The 26,261-nt window shown below is 45.4% G+C and overlaps 2 protein-coding genes across 4 annotated transcripts in view; one reads left to right on the top strand and one right to left on the bottom strand.

Annotated features, from left to right (window-relative positions):
* SH3YL1 (SH3 and SYLF domain containing 1) overlaps positions 1-8,791 on the bottom strand; it is a 48,281-nt gene extending 39,490 nt beyond the window's left edge. Inside the window, exon 1 of the mRNA XM_065891215.1 lies at positions 8,751-8,791. Within this exon, the coding sequence (XP_065747287.1) occupies position 8,751 (1 nt within the window). The 5' untranslated portion in view covers positions 8,752-8,791. The remainder of the gene's footprint in view (positions 1-8,750) is intronic.
* A 780-nt stretch (positions 8,792-9,571) lies between these two features.
* Positions 9,572-22,989, top strand: ACP1 (acid phosphatase 1). 3 transcript variants are annotated; one of them, XM_065891064.1, is made up of 6 exons: positions 9,622-9,676; positions 13,956-14,029; positions 14,117-14,230; positions 20,603-20,664; positions 22,648-22,753; positions 22,912-22,989. In XM_065891064.1, the coding sequence occupies exons 1-6, from the start codon at positions 9,634-9,636 to the stop codon at positions 22,987-22,989; spliced, it is 477 nt and encodes a 158-aa protein (XP_065747136.1). In that variant the 5' UTR covers positions 9,622-9,633. The 3 variants fall into 3 exon arrangements, 2 of the variants coding, with proteins under 2 accessions (XP_065747136.1, XP_065747137.1); XM_065891065.1 differs by lacking the exon at positions 14,117-14,230 and adding an exon at positions 14,278-14,391 and having other exon boundaries at positions 9,634-9,676; XR_010656530.1 differs by lacking the exon at positions 22,912-22,989 and having other exon boundaries at positions 9,572-9,676; positions 14,117-14,391; positions 22,648-22,758.
* Positions 22,990-26,261: the final 3,272 nt, after the last annotated feature.

Raw genomic sequence — 26,261 nt, 5'->3', positions numbered from 1 at the left:
TCACAGCCAACATGTCTTGCATGAAGAGGTGTAGAAAAGTGAAAAATGTACCCTTATGTTTTACACAAACAAGAGAGCACACACAGCCTCCCCTCCCTCACGCATACACACACGCACACACATAATTCAAAGGACAGGGATTTGGTGAGTGGCTATACACTAAATATTCACTTGTTATTATATGCATTTGTATACCATTGACAATTCTGAAATTTGCATCTTTAGGAACTAACATAAAGTTGCTCTTCATCTTCTCGATCATGTATTTGTTTAAAATCACACTGTCCCATTTTGACGATGGTACTGAGATACTGAAAAGCTGCTACTCTTGGTTCTCTACTTTCACTTGCGATGGTGAATATGAAACACAAAGATGAACACAGAAAAATTCTCAGAAGCACATAATCTTTAAATAGGGAAGGAATCTTAAAACATCCATTTAAAATTATGTCAATTTACTAGTGGTCTTTAAACTTTTCCTATTATCAATGCTTTGGTTAGACAGTCTGGATTTAGGAGGTCTTAGAAAAAATACAACGTAGAAAAATTCCAAGTGAACATATTTATGTAGATACTTCGGCCTTTAAAGTACATTTTATGGAAGTAGCTGTTAGTCATGACTTGACTAATGTCAGTAGCAAGCTATGACATACAACTGGTTTTGGTATTCCACAGTGATCAAGAAAAAGTGTGCACGGTAGGCGGCATTTCCAAGTTTCCGATATGGTATTGACACAATTGACGGCTTCCGAAAACCACAACCGGTGTGAACAGCCTCGATGGGAGCCCGCCTCTTCTCCGCTGGATCACTACAAAGGAGGTACCGAGCTGGCGATCAGCAAGGCAACCGGAGTGCGACTAGAAAACCGACTAACGTGCACTGTCCATTTGTAACGTGTGTGCTTTGATACCGGGCATAGGACTAGATGAGGCCTTTGTTTTCTTAATTTCTGTTGGGATCTAAGATGATGTAACCTTACTCTTTATGGAATGAACAAGTCGCATGCAGGGGGTCTCCTGTGTTAGCTAGTTCCCACACACTCGTGTGCTTCCCGCGTCAGCACAGCGCTGGTCCTGGGAGCTGCTGCCAAGAGACAGTAATGGATGTAGCTTCTACGCCCCAATAGTGGGAAGGAGCGTTTTCTGCACCCTCCCTTTCCTATCACTGGCTGCCTGAAGGGGTCTCCAGGGTACAGCCACAGTGGGAGGGATGGAGAACCCTGGATCAGAACACGGGGGAAGCTGCCCACCACAACTCTTCTTGTGCTAGGAAATCGAGATCTGGGGGCTTGTTGCTGCAGCTGACATAACCCTACTTATTATGCTTAAAAATGACTTCTCATCTCTCCATGGTATTTGCTGCAGAAGAAAGATGGAGAAGTATCTGTAATTTTTATTTTCTAACTTAGGACTAGACTTGTTTTATATACATTCTAATCAGTTAGTTTGGGGAGGTAGATAACTGGGTAAAAACACATAAAATATAACACACCATATGTTAATATCTTTCTCTTTGATTACATAGCATTCCTAATAGACTACTTGCAGGTCCTTCTAAAAGAGCAAAGCAGTAGTTTTGCCTTTTTATTAAATGTTAAAATGGATAAAAAGATAGATCTTTGCTGTACCAAGTGCTCCTATTAGCACGTGCCTGAAAACTTGATGTCATAGGCCCCTTCCTGCACCTTCCTCATTGCGCCCGAGTCATGCCTCTGGCCGTAACCCCCCTGTCCACCTGGAATAGATGTAGCAGGCAGAGTCCAACGGCAGGTGGGATGCACACTGCGGGTCAAAGAGGGGATGTTCACTGTGGGAGTTATTCACGCTGTGTGGTGCCCTCGGCTGAGGGCCAGTCCTCCCTCTCGGGGGGAAATGTGAGGAGATGTAGCCCTCCTTGGAGAAGCTGTCGCTCAGCCCTAGGACGGCGGACAGCTGCACTCCACCAGGCTGGGCTCCCTCTGGGGGTGGCAGGGGCAGGAGTCCTCAGAGCAGTGGGGCCTCTGGTTTCTGAGTGCGGGGAGCTGTGGAGAGGACTCCGAGAGGGCTTTCCCGGGCCTCTGGCCAAACGGGCTTGCCAGATGGCCTCTCACCGCTCCCCGAGGGAGCTCGGCATCAGCCCCTTACAGGAGCCCCACAGCCCCTCCCAGAGCACATACGGAAGGGGCGTCGGGAGCTCAGAGGCCCCGAGGACTCGGGCATACCCAGCCACGCACTGTTCTCCCATGGGAACGGCTGGTTGAAAAAAATGAATCAAAAGAAGAATATTTTATGTGAGAACACACTTTCAAAGATGAAACAGGTAAAATCCCATCCTAGATCAGCATTGATAGCTGAACATTTATGATCTGTCATGATGAGGGGCGCTAAATAGTGAACTCAAGGTGAAAACGTTCTCCCATAAAGAGAATCCCATTCTACCCACCAGAAGACTTGGATTACAAAAAAAGTTCTCAATTATTATTATAATTCAGTTTTTATCAGTAACAATTTGTGGAAGATTGTTTTCTCTCTTGTTGCGTAAGTGTCAATACATAGCCTCAGTTTTCCTCTTGGCCCCCAAAGCCTGATATACGGGCTGCCTGGCCCTAGAGGAAAAAAAAATGCCAACCTCTGACCTCTTAAAATTCCACTCATTCTTCCAAATCAACCTTAAACACCGCTTCTACTTGAAACCACGAGTACTTAAATCTTAGACCAGACCTGAGATTTGGCAAGATCCCCCCACCCCGGGGCCATCCCTTCCTGGGGCAGCTGAGCAGAGCTTTACCACCTGCGCCGCACAAAACAACAGATGACCCAAGGAGCAAGGAAGACACCTGCCCCATGTCTTGTGGGAGAGGCCCCAGAGGACCCAGCAGTGCCAAGGTTGCTAACACTGCCTTCGTCTGTCTTGCCAACTGAAAATTGTCACTTGCCATCTGACTCCACAAAGATTAGGTCACTGCAGTCGCTGACCTTTAACACACCCTGAAAGGAGCTCAGGGCGGAGCTCAGGAAGGAGGCCCTCTGTGCTCTGGAAAGAACTGGCAGAACAGGCCTTCAGATACTTAGATCCTTTCAGGAGAAGATTTTAAGAGCACAGTTTCTCACATTTTCTCATATCCAGAAAAGCACTAAAATCACTGATACAGACATCTGCTTGTGACCGGCAGCGAACTTCTGCCAAAATGTGTGCTTGATTACATGTACCCCCTTCACCGAAATCACATGTACACTGGCCTCCCCACCCGTCTCTTCAGAGCAGTTCCTTGGCACTATCTGAGAGGCTGTCTCCCGGGCTACAGTCCTCATTTTGCCCCAAATAAAACTTGACTCACAGCTCTCACATTGTGCATTGTTTTCCCGTCGACAGCTTCCAAGAGGGAGCGGAGCATTGGAGGCCAGCCCTTTCGGGGTCCTCTCAGCTTCCCCAAGGCTCCACCTTTCCTATTCACATCACACCTCAGGTCCTGTGACTTTAAGCACCATTTATATCTGATAATTCTCCAAGCTTGATCTATTCTTTAACCTTTCTCTAAATGCCAGACTCACCGTATCAGTTACGTATTGGACCTTGAAATCAAGTATCCAAGTAAGCATCTCAAATTAATCACATTTAGACTTAACAGTGATGCCCTAACCTCCTCTCCAGCCTGCTCCCCAGGTTTCCTCTCCAGGTAGGCTCCATCCATCACGGAGCTCACACTCAAAACCTGAGCCAGCTGTAACTTCCATATCGCTCTCATTCCCAGTGCCAGTCCACCAGCACACCCTACTGGAATACAGACCTTCAACACGCTCAGAATCTGATTTCATCTCACCCGCTCCCCTGCCACCAGTCTGGCCCAAGGAATATCTGTTCCTGTGGTGTCTGTTCAGCAGCCTTTCTGTGGTTTCTCTGTTTCCAGTCTTGAACACCTATGGTCATTTCTCCAAAGAAATGCTCTAAGTAATATCACTGATAACATGCCTCAAAGTTTTTCCACCATATTTAGTCTACACCATGGCTTTTATCTACCCTGTCTGTCTATCTGTCTATCTAATCTAATCGTTCTAAGCTAATCTCCCTCTCTAGAATGTAAGTGCCATGAGGTTAATCACACTACTTTATTAACTGTAATATCTCCAACACACACCATAATAACATATAGTAAGTGCCCAATAAATATTTGTTAAATGAATGAAGGATTTGTTGCTTTTAGGAATTAAAGATCAAAACCCTGTGAGGACTAGGAAAGGCTCATTTACATAGAAAACCCAGTGGGTTTAGAAGAACGTGTGCTGAGTAAGCGCAAAGGTTCCCTGACTCTCAGACTCTGTAACATTTCCTAGATCTTGAGAGAGAGGAGGGTGAGAGGGAAGCGTGGTACAAGTTGATGGCACAGTACCTTAAAATAGTCCTTTCTAGGCTGTCACAGGAAAGGCAGGACAAAACCAAACCAAACCAAACCCCAAACTAAGGAGACCTGAGTGTCAGGAGACCAACAAGCACACCGGTCTAAAGAGCCTCAAGCAGCCCCACTGCCAAGTGGTGCCCACCCCCCTAAGACCCCTTCAGCCCAGAAGGCACGGGAGAGCCAGCTCTCTGCTTGCAGGAAACTCTACTGTTGTTCCATCAGAGCTGGGATGTCAGGACCCTGGGAGTGCAGCAGGGGCCAGCTTCAGAACTAATGATAACTGAAGACCCAGAAGCAAATCTGAGTGGGCAGAGGCGGCATACACCTGACGCTTCTTCTCAACACCCACTCTGAGACGTGACTGAAAACGAGGACTCAATAGAATGTTTACATTTCCAGCACTCGAGCTTGTGATTTGAGACTCTTACCCACACAGCTGTCCACCACTCAGCTGCAATCCTTACAGGTCAGAAGCAGTGCTTTTTACAAAGCTTTGTGCCCCTGTAGAGCCCTCTTCATACCTCCAGGTGCTCAGTACATCACACTGACTTGAATTAATAAACTTCAGTGGAAATTGGTTCCTTTTCCTACTGAGCATCTACGCCTCTGGTTTTTGGAACCAGCACAGTGTGTCTGTTTCCACGGATGCCGCACCTGAAGGGGACCCATTTGCAGAATTAGACCAAGTGTCCTCCTTGTGCTACAGCAGAGCTTTGTAACCAAGGCTGATCCACGTCAGCGTCTGACCAAGGGCTTGTGTGGGAGCTGCCGGAACTGCCTCTTTCACAGGTACTTCTGTTTGGACTTGCTGCAAGGTTTTGTCACCACTGGGGAGAGCCTGAGAGCAAAGCCATGCAGAGGAGCGCTTGACTAGAGTTGGAGAGAGAACCTGGGCTCTGCCGGCACTGCTTGAGCCCAGGGCTGGGCCACAGCTGGTGCCACAAGCAGCTCTGGACTCTTCAGTCACATGGACCAGTGAAATCCTTTCCTGCTAAAGCCAATTTGGATCAGATATTCTGGCACGTGCAACTAAAGCTCAGTAAATGATACATAAACCTTACCCCCAAAAGACTTTCTACTTTGAACTCCATCAACCAGGCAGAATTAAACCAGTTAAATAAGCAAATTCCACAGTTGAGAGTTGCTGTTGCAAACATCCTGTGTAGGGAAGGTCAGAGCCTCTTTTATAAACATGGGAAGGAAAGCTACTGGACTGGGGAATTCACATGCAGCCCGGGATGCCTGCAGACCACACAGCTCAATCACTGAGCCTGAGTGCTAGACACAGCCCTGTGTCACTGCGAGCTGGGTGTCACAAGGCTGGTCATGGTGAGGACACCTTCACGTTCAGCTGAATTCCAGAAGAACCTGGCTAATCTGTTTGAATAGTACAGATCCTATTACATTTCTAATATGAGCATATTGCCAGGTCATAGCTGTATAATGGTGAATTTTTCTGTCAGAGCCAACAAGTAATAACAACGACTTAGAGACAAGCCTCAATTCCTGTCCTCAGCATCAAATCATGGCTCATCCACTTTTCCTCTGCTGTACCATTCGGCAAAGGGGCATGGTCTGTTCAGAATGTTGCTATCATTATATTGCTGAAGTTGTGAAGACAAGGTCATTATTAAGTCATGGTTTGCATCTCAACATTCATAAGTCTCTTGAATTCCAAGGCAAAGCAAATCATCTATAAATATTTGAGTTTCCTCCAAAGAGAAGGATGGATGCCAAACCTCAAGCCAAGAAAACAGATGTAAAGTTTTCTTTAAAAAGTAACTGAAATATTTGAAAATTTCCATACTAAGACTTTTTTTTTTTAATTAAGAGGATTTTTTTTAATACTGAGGAGAAAATTTTTACTTTGGAAACCTCAAAAGCTTGAAATGAGCTTAAGATGTAGAAATAATTCCCATATTGGTCATGGGGCAGTAAACTCAGGGCTGGGGTGACTGGGGGCCACAGTGACATTAGAATACTATTTGGAGTAAGCTGCCACCCGGGGTGATAAAACTGACTAGTCTCCAGCCTAGCCCTCCCGTCTAGAACGAAAGTAGGGAGAGGAAAGGCCCCCTCCCAACACCTCATCGCTTTAAGACTTCAAGGGCTTCCCAAACTTTCCCTCTGGTCAACAAGCATCTAATATATTATTTTCCTTAATGGAGTCTCAATTATGAGAGGGCTACCTATAGGAAATTTTTTATTAATTTTTATCTTGGCTATAAACCTTAGCTAAAATAAAAGAAACTTTATATATCTATGTAACCTTTTGAAAGCCTTTGAAATATTGAGTTTAGCTTTATTAGGACGTTATCATCTCGGACACTACCACCTGATAACTATGGCCACTGTTTCTTTCTCTTTTTTTTAACATCTTTATTGGAGTATAATTGCTTTACAATGGTGTGTTAGTTTCTGCTGTATAACAAAGTGAATCAGCTATACATATAGATACATCCCCATATCCCCTCCCTCTGTCTCCCTCCCATCCTCCCTATCCCACCCCTTTAGGTGGATGCCACTGTTTCTTAAACTAATTCTCATCTCTCTGTGGCCTGGGTTTAACTGCTTCCTTTGTCTTAAGGAGACAAAGTCTGTCAGTTCTAGAAATCAAAACTGGTCTCTCTGGTCAGGTCATTAACCTTCTAATCCAAACTTCAAACTAAACTGATGATTTGAGCCCCAAACATTACTGTGGCCTGTGCCTCTTTTCTTGTTCCCCTGACCACAGGATTCAGACAGGGGACAGAGACTATGGAGTGACAAGAACCGTAACTTCCAGCATAAGGAGCCCCTTGACTTATACCACGTTACCTTTTCTCAAACTGAAGAGTGATCCTGGCTCAGAGAAGAACTACACAGGCCACATTAACCTGGTCAGTGACTGTGAAAAATGGACTCCTCCCAAAGAAAATAAAAATTCCGTGTGTTTAGGTCTCAAACTTCACAGGATGATGTCTTATCGGGACACACTTGCACATAAGGCAACTTGTAGAAAGACGTCTGTGACCACCGGTCACTCGGCGTCACGGCAGCAACATCCCCTTCGCTTGTCAGCGTTCTCTTTCCAAACACCATATCTTTCTTTCTAAACAGTGAGAAAGCCCCTGAGAAAATTTCCTAAATGGAATAAAAGCATCAAATCACTCTTGATGAGCACAGATTTCTTTTAAATATTTTTTTAATCTTACAAAAGATGAGGGATAGTATTAACTCATTTTAAAGAAACTGTTTAAATAGAATATTTGTAAACCAGATAACCAATTCTCCTTAGTTTACGCATGATAAACAGGATGGAAGTAACAACCGATTTTAACCTCCAGCTGGTCACTGCGCAGGTATGCCAATAGCAGGCCACACAAAGAACTAAACAGCACCATGGAGACTTGTTATTTCTCTGAGGTGCGTGTGTGCAGAGTTTCTGACTAACCCATTATTAATTCAGGCATCTCCCACACCTCAATAAAAACTCTCACGAGGACAAAAATGCAGGACACGCATGTTCTGTATACAAAAGAAAACCTGAAAACCTCCTCCCCTTTGGTAGAACATTCTGGGGCCATCAGATTCCTACTCTCTATGGGCAGGGGTCTCCTCTCTGTGTCATTCTCTCCAACTCAGCCTCAGCAGCAGCAGTGGTGACACAGAACTATTTGTTGAGATGAAGTGAAAATGACACATTTCCAGCTAGCAGGGTAAATCTCATTATCTTATGGTCATCTACCTGTTCAGAGCAGTTTCCTATTTCATTACACAAGGATAAACCACCACAGTAAAGGAAAGAGATCCAAGGTCCAGCGCTCACAGCACCAGGGAGGCGGCCACTCTGCCCCAAGAGGTTCCCCGGAACTGTGGCTGATCACAGGCAGGGCCAGGTGAGGTGTGGAGGGCCCGGCACTTACACCTGGGGAGCCCGGAAACAATGGCAGCTTTCTGCCTCCGGCTGCGCGAGCCAGGCCCAGGCTGAACGCAAACCGTCCAACAAAGGTCCAGAGTGTCCCCCACTAAAACAGACGGGAGCGATAAAAGATAGTGCCTTGGCTTTTCAAATATTAGATATTTACAAATGAAGTGAATGACAATCGCTAAAATTAAAAACGAGAAAAGCCATTCTGTGAACTGAATCAACTGGGGCCAAACCTGAATCACAACCGCATTTGTGGAGAGTCCAGGGAGCTGGTTCCTCTTAACTTTTAACAGTTGTGGGATAACTGAGTGTTAATAGATGCGCAACGGCAAAAAAAATCCCAAAGACATCGTTTCTACCTCTTTCACCAAAGATTTACACTCCTCAGCAAAACTTTTGTATAGCGTAAAGGGTGGTCCCGATTCCAGGTGAGGTTCAGCGGCGTCACCGACACCCGTACTCACTTGCGACCCCGAGCCTGGTCCGTTCCGGCGCCCCTGGAGCTGCCGACACCTACCCAGGAAGAGGAGAGGCCCTCCCCGCTCGGCTCCGCCTCCCAGGGCAGGGACCGGTCTAGCGAGGTGCACACCTGCGACAGGTGAGGGAGCAGGTAAACACCCGCTTTTCCGGGGCAAAGCACCTACTTCACACATATTCGCAGGACAAAAACTGCAGCTAAGGGAGGTGTGCGCTCGCCCTCACCGGTCCCAGGGCGGCTGCTGAAGCAACCCAGCTTCTACAACTGGGCAGCCCAGCGGCCGTCCTGCCGCAGAGCGGACCTTGCGCATTGGTTCCGACCCGGGCACTGGGGGCGGGGGTCTCGGGGTACCAGGAGGTGCCCTTGCGGACCCCGCACAGCCCCTGATCGCGGGCCTCACCTTCGGCCGCGCGGCCCAGGTGACGGGCGCTCACCTGAATTCCAGGACTGACCCCCTACTCTCCGAGGACACTCGGGGACCCATCAGGCCCCGTCTCTCTGGCTTCAGTCTGTGGTCCCCAAAACCCCGGGACTCGGGGCTACGCCCTCTCCTGCCCTCGGGTGGTCACTCCGCAGAGGCGCGTGACTCCAGCTCTCCCCCATTGGGCCCCTCCCCTTCCAGGTGGCTCTTGGTCCCGCCCCATCCCTCCCCTCCCCGCGCCCCACCCCCCGCCCTCGGGGTGGCTCTCGGCGCCGCCTCCCGCGGGAGGCTCTGGGGCCAGACTGCGCAAGCGCGAGACTGCACTATTGCTCCGGGTGGGGCCGGGGCAGGACTACGCGGGCGCGCGGAGCGGGCCCCTCGCGGTGCGCATGCGCCGCGCCAGAAAAGTTCCTACGTGATTAGTGGGCGCCTCTATGAGCGCGGGAAGATGGCCGAACAGGTGACCAAGTCAGTGCTGTTCGTGTGTCTGGGTGAGACAGCGCTCATCTAGCCCCACTTTGACTTTCCTGGAGGGCTGGGGAGGGCTTCGTGCGCTCTGGGCTGCGCCGCTGGGCCAGGAACGGTGATGCGGAAGAGGCCGGAGAGGGGAGACCCGAGGGTGGCATGGGGCGGCGCCGTTGCCTGGGCAGCTCTGCAGGCGGGGTGTCCTTGACGTGCCCGGTTCTCTCTCCAAGCGGGGTCTCCTGTTGAGTCCTGTCTCCGAGTCGGATCCCCTGTCACCTGCCGAAGCCCTCTATGCAAGCCTGGACCTCTAGCTTCTGTACAGTCCTTTCTCCAAGCCCGGTTCCCTTCTCACCTGCAGCACCTGTACTCCAAGCCAGGGTTCCTGACATTGCACTTGCCTAGAATCCCTTTTTCCCCTTCATCAGACAGACTCGAGGCCACTGGGCTGATCTGTCCCTTAAGGGCCTCCTGATGCGCCGAAACCCATGACAACACTGGTTTGCTGGCATGTTGCCTCGGCCCATGCTCACAAATGGATCTGACCTAAAGGCAGGGGAAGTGCAAAGGTTTAGGATTTCTTGATTGTAAAAGCCAAACCAGGGAGATCTGATTCCCTAGGTCGCTATGTAACAGCCCCATGTGCCAATATTCCTCTACATGAAAATGAAGGTATTTTTTATTTTTAATTCTTCAGGTAACTCCCAGCTCAGAATTATTTTCATTTTTAGGACTTCAACAGTTAGCCTCCCTTACTTAAAATAGAGCTCACTTTCCCTTTAGCTTTCAGGATTTTTCCTCTGAGAGGGCACCTCAGTGCTTCCACCCCATCGCCTTAATTCCCCAGAGAGGACGGCCTATATGGTCAATAGTCCAGTGACTTAAAACCTGATGAGTCTGCATTTCCTGCATTTCCTTCCACTCCTCTTTAGGTGCTCCCTTAAAGAAGGCCACAGAAGTGTGCTCAGCGTTTCCCACTTTACCCCGTTTACCGTTTCCTACTCACACACCCTGTGGACTCCCTGTTCCCCAGGACTTCAGATGCTCAGTGTGCCTTCCGTGTGTGCTTCTTTCTGGGAACCCATTTTGCATTTTGCCTGGAAAGCCTTTCTAAAATGTCAGACCCAAGTATCCCCTTCTTTACTTTTTCCAGATCATCTAGGTAGAGGTAGTTGTTCCCATGACCCTTTATAGACACCTTTCCTCACACAGATTTTATTATAATTAACTTGATAGCCTCCTGAGATTATAGCTAGATTTAGCCCTCTTGAAGGCAATAACTGTGGCTTATTTTTCTTTGTATTTCCAGCTTTAGGACAAAATATGATGCATACTAGGTATTTGCAGAATTGAATTTCTATGAGGGGAAAAGTAAAAGGCCTCCTTGTTTCACTTTGACAGTCGGCATCATTTGATTTTTAAGCTCTCCACTGAAGGCTGACTGATGGCTTCAACACAGTTTTTAAAGGGCAGTTCAGCCCAGGTTGGGCATCTAATAGGATTCCATTGCCTTGTTTATTTCACTTAGTATCGTTGATTAGGCTGACATAATGCACTATGGTGGCTCTTAATGGGAGATGTCTGCTTGTAAGTATTTATTTTCAGTACTTTTTTTTTTTTAAAGCAACTGCCATGGGACCAGGCACTGTTCTGAGTGCTAGGGACATAGTGGTGAGGAAAACAGACAAAACTCCCTGCGTCTCTAGAGCTCACATTCCGTCACCAACAATCAGGTATTTGGTTAGGACAGTGAAGCGGGAAAGGGGCAGAGAAGGAGAGTGCGACTGTAAGTAGGCTGTTCAGGGGAGGGCTTACCGAGAAGGTGACATTTGAGCAAAGACTTGACGGAGGTGAGGAAGCAAGTGTAGGGTATTTTGGAAAAGCACTCTGGACCCAGAGGAAGGCAGGTGAAAGATTTTGAAGTGAGGGTGCTGGCCATGTTCAAGAAACGGCTGGGAAGCTGAAGTTCTTGGCCTGGCGACCTAGTACCTTCTCAGTCAGACACCCCTCTGTACCTGAGGACTCAGATAATGTGACTGTTTGCTCAGTTCCCAGTGGATACATGAGCAGTGCTGTTCTTGGTGCGTAGGGGAGAAGTTACTTCCTGACATACAGTGAGTGTTCCGGGGCAGGAGTCTGCAAACTCTTTATGTAAAGAGCCAGAGAACAAATATTTTGTGCTCTGTAGGCCATACCAAAGGTGTAGTGCAAAAGCAGCCCTAGCCAATACATAAGTGATCATGCTGGGCTGTAATTGTGTATGGACACTGGGATTTGAATTCTGTGGAATATTCTCAAGATATTATGAGTATTTTTCAACTGTTTAAAAATGTAAAAAAATTATTTTTAGCTTTGAGAACTATATACAAAGCTGGTGGGTCCTGAGCCCTAGTTTTCAGACCCACATTTAGGTTCTGCGGTGGACAGATCTGGTGAGGCCGTGTGAGGACTTGGGCTCACTGAGCGAGTTAAGCCATTGGAGGGTTTTGAGCAGAGGTGGGAAGTTTAAAAAGAAGCCGTCAGCTGTTGTGTTGAGATTGGACTGAGAAGGGGTGAGGGCCACAGGAGGGAGACCCACAATTCAGAGAGAGTTTGTGTGTTGAGCCAGAGCTTTGCCGGTGGAGGGGGTGAGACATGGAGTTCTGGGGTATTTGAGGTTGCTGTTTGCCATTTCACTTGGTAGCCTGTGTGCAGGACAGTAACAACAGTACGTTTCTGAAACATAAAAGTTGTATTCCTTCAAAGCGTTTATTTGGACCTGTTTCAGACTGAAGTGCAGGGAAGTGTCAGAGGTATACCATTGGTAAGGGTAATAGCAGAAAAGAACGGAACTCCTTGTTTTGGCAAGATTATTAAGTGTTTAATGTTTTAAAGGTCTGAAGAATGTGTGCTGTTAATTGTGTCCCAGCCAGCACACTGGGAGATGAGAGAGAGCATGGTGGTGTCAGGTTACCTTTTTCCTACAATTAAGCCGTATTTAAATACTCTTCATCCTTTAAAGACCAGTCCTGACTGTTCTGTTTTTCTCATAGGAAGCTGTCGTATTCCTTGTGCTTTCTGGAGCCTTTTCCGGCGCTCCTGTAGTATATCGCGGGTCCGGCAGCCTTTGCCCTCTTGTCTGTATTCAGCTGATTCCGCGTCCCCCACAAATACAATGCTTAGCACGCGGACAGATATTTTGAGGGAGGATTTTCTGTCTTTTATCTTTCTTCCCCTGTGTAGTAAGGAATTTGACCCCATTTAATGAGAGGCCTTGCCTCTGTCCTGGCTGCTGGGAGGTAACCTTCAAACCCCTTGGAATTCCCTTGGAGTGATAGGAGTGTTCTGTGATTCAGGGATGGCCCTACACAGCTTATGCAGAGGAGGTAACTCGGGTGGAGGCTGCGAGCCACACATGGCAGGGGAAGGGGCTGGACATTGGGTTCAACCACAGGCCAGTAATTCAATCAGTTGGGCTTATTTATGAAACCCCAATAAATCCTTGGCACTGGAGCTCTGGGAGGTGTCCTGGATTGGGAGTACTCTGAGTACTGTCACACATGGGTGACGGGAATGTGACACATCCCCAAGGGCGAGAAAGTTTCCGATTTGGAACTTTCCAGAATCTTTGCTGTGCTCTCTGACTTTGGCTGGTTCTGCTTTGTATCTTTTTGTGATAATAAAACTATAATCGTAAGTATAGCATTTTCCTGAATTCTGCAGCCCTTCTGGAGAAATATTGAACCTGTAAGGTTCAGCTGGTTTGAAGTGAGGGTGGCTCTGGGGATCTGTGAACTTGCAGCTGCTGTAAGTTCTGGGCAGACTGGACAGCCTGGAGGACCATCCCTACCCCAGCTGGCTGACTTTTGGGTCCACAGCACTCAAGCAAGGGCTCCCTCTGCACAGGTCCTGCGGTAGAAGTCTGTGTGGAGCTACTCTTAGGTCTGAATACATTTGCTTGTGTATTTTATGAAACAATAGTCATCTTTATTATGTGCAGTATACTTGAAAATGCATATTTTAAACTATTCTGTCGTATTTCATTTTAAAATAGGCTGGTTGCGACCCACTTCGTTGATTTCACGACTCGCTTCTGGGTCAGTGATAGCAAACCTGAAAAACGGTGATTTTGGTCATGACTGTTCTGATTTCGGATGTCTTTGTCATTTGTACTTTGAGTACTTGGACAGTTGGTGTGAAATCATTGAGCAGGGTTGGGTCAGCTGTTCCCCCAGGTTCGGCCACGTGCTGGCAGGACGGTCACCTCAGAGAAGAGTACCTTGCTTCCCTCACCTCAGATGCTCACTCTGCCCCCTCCTTTTTTTTAAGGTAACATCTGTCGATCACCCATCGCAGAAGCAGTTTTCAGGAAACTTGTAACTGATCAAAACATTTCAGATACTGTAAGTACTGTTCACAGCCTTAAAGAGGACAACCTGAATGGCTTTGGGGCAGAAAATTGTGAAAAAAATTCTTTTTTTCTCCTGCAGTGGAGGATAGACAGTGCAGCAACGTCCACGTATGAACTAGGAAACCCTCCTGATTATCGAGGGCAGGCTTGCATGAAGAAGCATGGTGTCCCCATGAGTCACGTTGCCCGGCAGGTACCGTACTTGACCTTGAAGGTGCACTTGTGTGTTTTGTGTTGCAGTGGGTCATTGACAGTGGCGCTGTTTCTGACTGGAACGTGGGCCGGTCGCCAGATCCGAGAGCTGTGAGCTGCCTGAGAAATCATGGCATTAACACAGTCCATAAAGCAAGACAGGTAGAAGAGACCTCGTTTAATTTCTAATACGTTGATCCCGTAACCTGAGCGGTTGTGAGAGGCTTAACCAGACTTATGTATAATGAGTGCGTTTATTTGAGTCTGTTTATTTAGGGTCAGCCTAACCAGCCACAATACACCCATTCTGGTTCCACAGTTCTGAAAGGTTTGCATGGTCTTGGAATCGACTTGTTAAAATGCATGGTCGAGAGAGCCCTGGCTAAGAGCTGGCCGACCTGAGCTGGCATCGCCTTTTTTTCTGTGCGTGAGGTCTTTAAACATTTAAGCCCTGGTGACTTAGTCTGCTTCCATTACTAGGTTGTTGCTAGAATAAATTTCGGTCGTAAATACAGAAACATTGCCAGCTGTGAAGTGCCTTAGAAATACCGGGTAACGCTGATATTACTATGGATGCATATCCTGCACACCAGCAGTAGTACTTCTGGGTTTTGGTTCTGGAACGCGGCCCAGCAGCACGTCCCGCGAGGAGGTTGGCGTGCCTTATCTGCTCTGCAGGGTGGAAGCCACCAGCTGCATGTGCTCTTGCACTTTTGAGATATGGCCAGTGTAATGGAGGCTGCATTTTAAACTGTAACTCATTTAAATAGCCACTTGGTCTGGTGGGCACGTTATTGGGCTGCAGGGTTCTAGACTCCCGTGGAACCGCGGGAGGTGGGGTGCTGAGGTTTTCATGGCAGCATTCGTGGTGAGACGTCGGGGTCCGTAGGCGGCCCGTCCAGTCCCTCCCAGTCTAGGAGCTGCTGTGGGTGCTCGCGCTGGCACCTTCTATAACCACGGGGACCAGCTGCTACAGAAACACGCTTCGTTTCTGACTAGCGTGTCGTTCTAAAGGGACTGCTATTTTTATCAATATGATTATTTTGTGGAGATTCAATTGGATTTTTTAAAAACCTCGCTAAAATCTGCTAACTTCCTTTTGTATCCATCCTAACAAAATGTAGGCTCTATAGGCCAAGAAGGGTTATGGCTTGGTGTCACATGAGCTTTTGAGGCCTTCAAAGTGAGAAGCCAAATATTTTGCAAATCAGTTGTCAAATATATTGCATGTTTGTAAGTATGGATGGCAGTGTGAGAACTATAATTTAGTATTAGTGCTTGGATCAGAACTTTTCGTAAGACCGGATAAAGATTCCTTAGTCGTTGTTATACTAAATTTTGTCTCTATTTAAAACTTGGCAGATTGCTTTGCCATATAGCATCGTATTTTAAATTTTGGTCGTTCTCAAATTTTATCAGTTACGGAAAGGAGTGGTTGGTAAACACATTTTGCAGGTCAAGAAACAGTTCTGGGGAGAAAATAAATGACTTATTGAAGGTTATGCAGCTGCAAAGTGGTAGAACTTGGATTTAATTACAGGTTTATTTGTTGAGGTGTGAGCCAGAAAATTCACAAAACAAAATTACTATAGAAACACTTTTAATATGTTAATAATGTCTCAGAAATTAGTAATACACACATTATTTTTGACTTAGATAACTGAGATCTGTGAACTAGTTTCTGGCTACATCAGTTGACTCTGCATGTTAACAATTTACTATTTAAATTAACTATTTTAAGGACCCTTTCTTAAGTGGAATTTTCATTGGAGATTAAACATTTTTTATATCATTTGTCCATTCTAATCTCTTCAGGGTCGTACATACCTTGCCAGTTTCTATTTTGTTTTCTAAATAATGTAGATTTATTTTGAGTAGACCTTCAGAATTATGAGCAATGACACTTCCATGTTTTCTGCTTTTAAGATCAGATTATTTTTCATACACTAAGTTTATAATAAAAGTGGGTACAAATGAAATATTTTAAATACACATGCCTTAAAAAAACAAAGCTAGAAAGTTACTGCTTATGAAATTATTACCAGTTTTAGAAGTAGTACTTCCACATGATCTATTTTCTTTTTCTTGTTGCTTTTAAGAAGATTTTCTCAACAATGATTTTTTTAAAAATGTGAAAGTCCTAGTAGGATATGTCAGTATCACGTCAGATCTTTGTTATTTTTTAGCATTTTCTAATGTTTACAGATTTCCTCTTTAGTGAGTATCACAATTTGTATGAGAACTATTCTAATATTTCTATTAAACCTGGGTTTTATAGACAGGATACATTCAGGGTACTTTTTTCTTTTTAGCGCATGTAATCATTTCTCTGGAGTATGTGAACTCTCGCATCCGGTTAGTTCTGTGGGGATGTTTACTTTATCATACATTCTTTCCCTTTTCAGTAAACTTTATTTGACATATGCACAGATGTCAGGGTGCTCAGTGCATCTTATGGCACGACCAGCTCTACTCCCTCTACTCCAGAGGTCACCGCTCAGAATGCCGTCTACCTTTTCAGCTTTATGGCAGTGGAATCCTAGAGTGTGTATACTTTGTCAGCTTTTTCCTTTGTGAGATTCTCCGGATTGTTGCTCATAGCAAAGCTTAGTCGTCTTCATTTGTGGACTCAGTATCATTTTACAGTTAGGCTACAGTTTATTATCAGTTCCACTCTTGAGGAACACTCGGTTGTTTCTAGTTTGGGGCTGAGTCCACTGAATATTTTTGTGTGTGTGCAGTTCTGTTGGGTGGATACACACCTGGCATCACACACTGTGTCGGGGTCGAGCAGCCTCATAAAACAAGTTGGCTAATGTTTCTTTTCTCTTCGGTTAAAAAACTTTTGTCAAACAATGATGGTGTTTCTACCTTAACTGTTTGGAAGGATTCATCTAATCCATTGTCCTTTGTTGCTCCCTGCTGTTGCTGTCATTTTCTTCTGCTGTCTTTAGCTTTCTTTGGTGTGTAGTTACCAGCAGTTTTATGTGGTCAGATTCACTTCCTGAATTTGTGTCTTGATGGTTTTCATCAGTGCTGGAAAATTCTGGGCTGTTATCTTTGTCTACTTTTCTTCCCCTCATTCTTCTGAGATTCAACCTAAATGTATTTTGAACATAAATTTCTTGTGCTTTTGCTACTTTCTCCATCCTTTTTTTCACTGTTTTTCAGTCTGAGACTTTTCTCCTGACCTGTTTTGTGATGTACAAATCTTTCTGTTTTCAAACAGTTCATAAGCCTCTACTTATTGAATATTTAGTGTCTGTTACTTTGTTTAATTCTTTAAGTTTTATTTGATCTTTTAAATTGACTCCAGCTTTCTGGTGAAATTCTACATCTTGCCCTATATTTTCGTGAACAACTCCAATCACAGTTATTTTACACGAAGCCTAGTAGCTAATACCTGGGTCATCTGTGAGTCTGCTTTTCTTTCTTTTCCTCTTTGTTGTATTGCTCGGCATGCTTGATAGTTTGGATTAAATGCGGAGCATGATGTATAGACAATGTAGAAGCTTTGGGTGAAGGACCTTCGCCCCCAGGTGGCTCCGCTTTGGTAGGGCAGGAATTGGTTTGGAGCTGACTGGTTTCTGGACCTGCCTCGCGGGGCTCGGGCTGTGCTGGACGGGCCCCTCTCGGGTGAACTTCCAGGAGTCCCCCTGCCGGGGAGGCGTTCGGCACACAGGGCTGTTCCTGTTTAGCAGCTTCTGAAGTAGTTCTTCTTCCCTCCCCACTGAGTCTGCTGCATGCGGCCTTCCACTTGTTCTCTTGGCTTCTTTCTCTGAATAGTTTAGGAACTTGGCAGATGCTCTGAGGAGAAGACGTGTGGTGCCAGCTTCACCTCCGGCATCTCCATCCGGTGAGGGCCACTGGCCCTTTGGTGCTCCTGCCTTCCATCAGCGGCCTTCTGCCCAGGCTTCTCATGACCTGGGAGGCCGGTGGTTTGACCCACACGATGCTAAGCACCCCTTTCATCCCCCATCGTGACAATCACAATGTCCTCAGACGTTGCTAACAGCCCCTCCTGTGAGAGTCTAAAGCACAGTCCCCAAAGTGGGTTCCAGGGACCCCTAGGCCAGTGAGGTCAAAATGTGTGAGTCAGGGATCCATTCAAAGGCTCAGACTAACCATAACCAGTGAGCTAGGACAGAGTAGGAAAAGTTTGCTCGTATGTTTTCAGGTTCTGCATTGCAAATAACCTGTAAGAAACCACTGCGAATGAGCTTTGGTGTTGCATCAGAGAAGATCCACAGTTACACAATGGCTGTTAAAATACTGCTTTTAAGCTACATACTTGTGTGAGGCTGGTTTTGCATATTTCAGCAGATCAAATGCAGAAGCACAGAGGAGAACCGTCTGCCTTGAGTAAGCAGACATTAAAGAGATTTGCATAAATGTAAAACAGTGCCACTCTCCTTCCTAAGTTTCAGTGTGGAAAATAGAGCTGTTTTTCATTTATAAAAATGTTATAGTAACAGGTAATGAATTTTTATTATTTTTAAGTGAATAATAAGTGTTATAAAAATTTCACTTTTAATAGCTTTGGTGAATATTGGTACAATAGATAAAACCCTAAGTAACAAGTTGTTTAGAGGGAAGGCCTAAATAATTTTAAGAGTTAAAAATTTCTGCATCCAGGAAGTTTGAGATCTCTCTTCCGAGCTCTAGCCAGGGCCCAGGATCAGCAAGTCCTCTTGAGGGCAGGGGCAAGATGCCAGCTGCCCTTTGTGGCCGGTCAGCCCTCGCAGGTAGCCAGGCTTATCTGTAGCAGCAGAGGGCCCGCCGATTTGCATACCTGGTCCTGTGCGTGCGGTTGGGATTTTGGCCTTTCTGAGCCTGGCTGTCATGGGAGCACGTTAATGATTGTGCAGAAGTGTTTAGTTTTGATGGGCGTTTTCTACTTTTTTTCTGGCAATAGGGTTGTTTTGCCACAAGCTATTTCATTTATAGCTGCAAGCGGAAATCCTTTACCATGCATTCTTTATAAGATGTTAATTATAGCTGTTCCTCTTCCACAGTCTTTTTAACATCCAAACATCATGTAGCTACATGTAGCTGTCAGTTACTAAGTCTTTCTTAGGATCTGCAATCGCAGTCATTCCAAAATTACAAACAGTGTTTAATATTTAATCTCAGGACATTTCTCAGACAACTAATTTGGGGAAATAACTTGTAATATTTGTTCTAACAGATTTTAAAATAAGCTAGTACCTTGGGAATGTTAGCAAAATTTGGTCCCGGTACTTTATTAATGTGCTGCGCTACAAATTAATGCAAGCGCGCACTAAGGGCCAAAATTTATTATTTTTCACAGAAGAGTGAGTATATTCATGGTTCCTTTGCAGCGCTGATTATCGTAGAGTGCCACTACTCTGCTTAACCAGGCATTCAAAATCTTTGTAGTTTCATTGTGCCACTATATCCTAGAGGATTTTTTTAGTGATGAAGATGAGTATTGAAAGCATTCTTAGAAATTATTTCCATCCTTGATTACGGCATGTTTCCCTTCCTTCCTTCCCACCTGCCTACCATTTTTTTAATTGAAGTATAGTTAATTTACAATGCTGTTAGTTTCAGGTGTATCTTTCCCCTTATAGGTTATTAAAATTGAATATAGTCGCTCTTTTCTTATTCTGTTATTACTTATACTAATAAAAAATCATAAGAGAGTTTTTTGTTTATATTTTAGTGAGCTTATGTTTATGAATTATGTCTGAAAACAGTGCCAAGTTTGGGTTAGAATTAGTAAAAATACTGAGTGGTACTTTCTTCTGTGTCATGTCCAAGTTATGGATATTTAGTCGGAATAGAGAAGATCCAGAGATTCAGTTACTCATGTGTTTCTTTCTCGTGAGCCTGACCACCCTCTACTTCAAATGTTATCTTCCTCTCTGCCCTCTTCTCTGCTTTATTTTTCTGTGAGGCATTGTCAGTCCTGAGAGCTGCCCACCCTGCGTAGGAGGGAAGCCCCACAAGGACAGCCGCCAGTGCTGCAGTTGACCCATGTCACTGGGGCTGAGGATGAGTACTTGTAGAATGAAAAATAGGGCTCGGACACGGAACATTTTAATACGTTAACTGAATTATACTTTGTTTCTAAGAAGTCGAAGATGAAGTATAAACTTTGCATCCACATATTATACTATTTATGATTATTCTAGGGAACTGTATAAAATAAAATTTATTTGCAATACAATTTTAGGAAATCAGGTTAACTGTTTAAAGTACCTTAATTGATTTATAACTTAATAAGTGAGTAGCAGATTCAAGTATAGCCTTTTGTTTTTTTTCTTTTTTTTAAGGTTCTGTTTTGGATCCTCTAGGCTTGATTGGTCTAAACGTAAACATTATGTTTTCACTTCTCATTTACTTTTAGGTTACCAAAGAAGACTTTGCCACTTTTGATTATATACTATGTATGGATGAAAGCAACCTGAGGTAATCGTATTTTTAAAGGGTATTTCTCTTCAGCTCGGTTCAGTAATAGGCTAGGCAGTTTGTTGTCCAAAATGACTTTTCTAGTACCTTAAGCTTGTAATATATAATGCTGGTCACAACATGTGGAAGTACTTATTTAGAAGAGTGAGAAATCCAGGGAATAATTTGGAGCTGAAGTCTCATAGATCTGTTTACACTTAGACACACCCTTGGATAAGGAAAAGTCTGACATATAAGGTGATGCTTTGTTTTGCAGGAGAACGAGTTTGTTATTGCTATAATGATTCACGGCCAGCATGGTGTTTTATTGTGTTTCTCATCTTATTCCCCCTTACAGCTGCCTCACAGCAACCCCCAAAAAAAGACTAACAAAAAAGAAGACGTTTTAGTTCATTTAAATTGTTGATTGCCTTAATCAATTTAAAAAACAAAAACTGTCAGATTAAGGTATTAGATAAAAATGGCTAAGCATGGTGCATACCATGTGCTGTGCACGCCAAAGCGCTTCCTCTGAAGGTTTGCACTGTTGCTCCATCTTGTCAAAGAGGAATTCGAGGCACAGAGAGGTTATGTTACTTGCCCAAGGTCACAGATTCAGTGGTGGGTGTGTTGGAATTTTAGCCTAGGCTGTGTGAGGCATGAGTCACACTCACCACCGTGCCCTATCGCCTCACTTGTGCGTTTGACCTCAGGGGACATGGATCTGGGCAACAAGGAACTTGGTGTGGCATTTCTTCAGCCAGGCACTGGTAACCAATGATGAGAGCGTTTTCCTGGGCCTCTCCTCCTGAAGTCTGAGGTGGGCTTACATGTATTATGGGCTTCATGTATTCAAATTAAACCTAACAAACAATATGATACAATGTGACCATGCAAAGATAAATGAATACGATGTATTTTACAAATATAGAGGCAGACTCGGGCTAAGTGACCAAAGGGAGTGTATGAGCAGACCATGCACCAGTTGCAGGACGGGCACCGTGCTGCCTGTCACACAATAGGTCTTGCTGAGTGAGATGCCTGAGCACTCCGCCCGCAGGGCCCTCGGTGTCTACCCTCACCGAGAGGACAGACGAGCCCGCGGTGTGAGCGCAGGACCACACTGCCTTGCTTCACTGCTAACCCGTAAATGTTGCGTGTGTTTGATTAACAGAAACTCTTTCCTTTAGTCACTGTTGTAGGGTGGACAGGTACGGATGCAGCAGGCTTACCTAGGTTTTCATTAATCACGAACTGCGTTAAAATACGTAGATTTTCTATTTTTGTTTTTCACTTGTTGGTTTTGTTTTGTCCACATTTTTCTCACTTACGGAATAGCTCATCAGTATCATCAACAGTGTCTTGTCAGAGAACGCTGTGTGGCACCCTATTAATGAAATGTCCAGACGTGGTTGGCACGTGGTGGTGCAGCCCGAGCCACCCCTGCTCCCACCTGCCCTTCACGTTTCAGCCTCGGTGGCTTCCTGGGGAGGGTCTGTGCTCTGAGGCCTCGCGGGTTTCCCGTTAGACTCTGTTGTCCCCCATAGAGATTTGGTAACCAAATGCAGGAACAGTCCACACGAAGCTCAGTGAGAAAGCTGAGGTGGGAGATGGGCACGGAGCCCCCCCAGGCAGTGGAGTGGGTGCAAGGACCACCGTCAGGACACCTTAGCGTGGAACCTCCCGCCCTCTGGGACTTGGTCCTCATGGTTTTTTGCGTTCCACTCTGTCACCTTGTCAGGAGAATGCAGATTACTGTCTGACTCAAAGCTGTACATTTCGTGTAAATCCCCTGCTGTTGCGAGCTCCCTTGCCTGAAAGACAGAGCCCCATGACTGCAGCCCCACGGAGGGCCGTGCAGAGCTGCCGAGTGCTTGATTTCCTCTTTAAGTCAGGTCACTTTTGCTGGATTTTGATATGGGTGCTTCATAAAACCCTAGCAGACGTCCCAGTTTAACTTGAAACCATAGATCAGAAAACTGAGTTCATGTTTCAATTTTACAGAGATCTGAATAGGAAAAGTAGTCAAGTTAAAAACTGCAGAGCGAGAATTGAACTACTTGGGAGCTACGATCCACAGAAGAAGCTCATCATTGAAGACCCTTATTATGTAAGTATGGTTCTCACTTCCATGCTGCGGTTCACGGGTAGGGATAACGTGAACACCAGCCTGTCTGTGCGCCCTCACGTCGGGAGTCGGAGGCAGAGTCCTGAAGGGCCTTTTCCTTAGGCAGGCTTTGTTACTCTTCCTTTTCGCTGTCTTTTCAGGGTAATGACGCCGACTTTGAGACCGTCTACCAGCAGTGTGTGCGCTGCTGCAGAGCCTTCCTGGAGAAGGTTCGCTGACCCGGGTCCAGCCCTGCTGCGGCCCAGGCTCGTTCCCACAGGCCCGCATTCTCAGCCAGGTGTCACAGTGTCGCCATTCCCTAGCCAAGGCCGCAGCCCTTTTTTCAGTTGACTCACTGTTTCTTACCTTAAAAAATAATTGTAGATGGAAATCAGTTGTTGCGTTTGGTGGACGAATAAATAAAAATGTCTGATTCAGCCAGTTTATGGGGTAAGTGTTCTTAGACTAGTTGAACCTCCCACTTTGCCCCAGTTACAAAAATAGTGGAACAAAGAAAATCGTAGAGCAGCAAGATAGAACATAATGAAGTAAAGCATCTCTGTAAGGCTCGGCAGCATCTGCGCCCATCGGCACTTCCAGGAAGCTGCACTACCTCTTCCCTCTGTGTGGACGGGGCCCCTGCCCTGCACTCCCTCTTGATGCCAGGGCCTGGTGTCCAGTGCTGTTGGTGAGAAGTGTTCACACACATGCACAGTGCACACTTGTGCACCGACAGGACAGGAAGGAGGAAGAATTGCGTGACTCATCTTCAGCACCTTCACTCCTTAGTTTGTGTCTGTCTAGCTGATTTCATAAGGAAGTCACCTTGTGTTCCCGTTTGAACCACTTTGCCTCTGGAAACGTAATTATGTCCGGGAAGAAGGACACTTGTGTGCTGGTTTACCTTAGGGTCAGTGTGGGGACCACGTCTGCTTTTACATGCGTGTGATTAACCTGAATGTCAAATATAGATCAGCTTAGGTGGGAAAAAAATAATAAGTGGGGAAAAAGTCCTTTTATGTTGGAATGCTTAAATATTGATATGTTAAGTATTCTTTTATCAGTGCTTAGTTTATAGGCAAATATAGGTAATTTCTGTGCACTTGGAGATAACTGATCTAAAATTCATATGAATATATGTCAGAAAAGATTGTTTTCAAATAAACTGGGGAAATTACAAAACTACAGCTAAGTACAAGTCTGGTGTCTGCCTGTTTTTCTACTGACAGGTGGAGAAGAATCAGAAAGCATTGCCTCCACTGTCCCTTTTGGATGATGTGTGATGTGTGCCTGTCTGCCCCGTGCCGGGCAGCACCCTAAGCGGCGTAAGCGCCTAAGTAGGCACGTTGCTTCCACTCAAGTAATATGTTCATGGGAGAAGCTGGCAGCCCTGCAGCCACAGCGGCCTTGCCTGCGCCCCATCCTCAGTGGAGTGTGGGTTCTCCTTGGGGCCAGCACCCCAAGGCAGACCCCTGTGGATGGCTAGATGAGGGACAGCTTTTCTCCTCTCGGTCTTCAGCCCAGTTCATCGTTGATGACCCGAAGTCCCGGGAGGACTCGGGGTCACGGACCGGTCTGAGTGACGGTCGCTCAGAAGCAGGGAGAGTTCAGAGGAACGGCTTCTGGTCCTCAGTATCACAGGAGCCCCAGACGGGGGACCTTCGGTCCTGAGCTTACTCGGGCCTGAGGGATGAGCAAGGTGTCTTTCCCACCAGGCCACCGGGGGCGGCAGACTCAGGGACACCGGGGAGGTGGCGGCAAGAAGGCTGGCCAGGCGTGTGTGTGGTGGCCTGCGGGGTCGCTCCATGAGGGCTTATCCGGAAACGTGGGAGGATTGAGAATTTGATAATGGTAGCTTTAAAAAGTAAAGAATTGAGGGAAAAAGTCTACCTGCAACTAGGAAACAGGAAAGTAAAGCACTTCAAAAATTACACCCTAGTGCCCTAATCGTTCAGTAATTGCTTAATACTCTCAAAGTAAGGAAATTTCTTACTCTTTTCTGTTCCTTTATGTTGATGAATAAATCTCTCTAGTTCGTTTTCTTTAACATTTACACACATGTCTTAAACACAGACCCTCAGACAAATCCTAGGGTTCCTAATTGACTTTGTCCTTAGGCTGTATCCAGACTAGGGCTCATGGAACAGAAAACCTCGTTGCTGAATTCACTTGTCTGAAAAATTAGATCCAGTCAGATTTGTTCAAAATATATCTACCTGTAAAAATCTGGAGCTTTTTGGAAGTCTTAAGGTCCCTCTTAGTTTAGCGTTTCCATTACAAGGTCACACAGGAAATACGGAGTTTAGTGTTTCCATTACAAAGTCATACAGGAAATACGGATGCAACCTTATTTGAAATACTCGCTACCAAACACGTACGTTAAGAAATATGTCGCCAATATATAGTGCCACTCTTTTTAAAAAATGCTAATGTCCCTTACAAGAATTCATAGCTTTCTCGTTTTATTTATTTATGCCTTTTATATTCTGTGATATCCTGCCAGTATTTCAGTCTTTTCAGAAGATTTGTAAATCATGAATGCCCACTGATGAACTTGTTCAGGAGTAAAGAGTCACTCTGAAGACTTCATTATAACAAACACTTCATTTATTACTTGCGTTTTATTTACAGTATGTACATATTACACAGCATCTAGATACTATCTTACATTTATTATACAAAGGACAAATGAAAGTAGCCTGGGCGTGTACACAGATTTACACTCCAATGTCTCCACAACTGAAGCTCTTTTCTGTCTCTTTTTATTTATTTATATTTTTTAAATTTTTCATGCAATTCCAAATGATACTCTGGGCATTTAATTGTAAAAGTAATAAAATATTAAATAATACCATATGCTATATGAAAATATAGTTCTAGATTCTGCTTATGCTTCTCAAGAAGTATTTGTGACGTCACCTAATCAGGAAAAGGAGAAATCTCTCCGCCGTTTCACAGCATGACACATCAAGCGTGGAGCATCCTCCGGCCGTCTAGAATGACCGGCGGCGAGCATTACTGTCGGGCACACCCATTTACTGACTCTGTGCCCACAGACGGTGTCAGCATACAAAACTCAAGGTAAAGGAATTATGGGAGAGGCTGTCTGCAAAAATAAATCTCTGTTCATGGGGCGTGTCCAGAAGGCAGTGGGCTCTGCCCTGCTGGTCTCCAAGGCACTTCTCACGGTCCCGGGCCGCTGCTCGTCCGCGGCGCTCTGCTCGCTGCGAAACAAACACGTTTGGGTTCAGAGAATGATTCACAGTTGCTTACTGATTCTGGAAGACCTATACATTCAATTACGTGTAACATAATGTGTGCATAGATGTGAGGTATTGCAGTCTGCGTGTTTCCCTGTGTGCCAAAATGTGTGTATATTTTATTCTGGAAAGTAACTCGGTGCTCACGGGCCTGCTGCGCTAAAGGGATGGAAATCATCACAAACGAAGAGAGAATGCTTGTTAGGGTTTGAAGAACGGTGCTCAGTGTTGATGCGTCCGCCGCCAAGTCC

This window comes from Phocoena phocoena, chromosome 14 (assembly GCF_963924675.1).
Source record: "Phocoena phocoena chromosome 14, mPhoPho1.1, whole genome shotgun sequence".
Taxonomy (NCBI): Eukaryota; Metazoa; Chordata; class Mammalia; order Artiodactyla; family Phocoenidae; genus Phocoena; species Phocoena phocoena.
The sequence above is the reverse complement of the archived record's forward strand: the minus strand, read 5'-3'. Positions and strand labels throughout refer to the sequence as shown.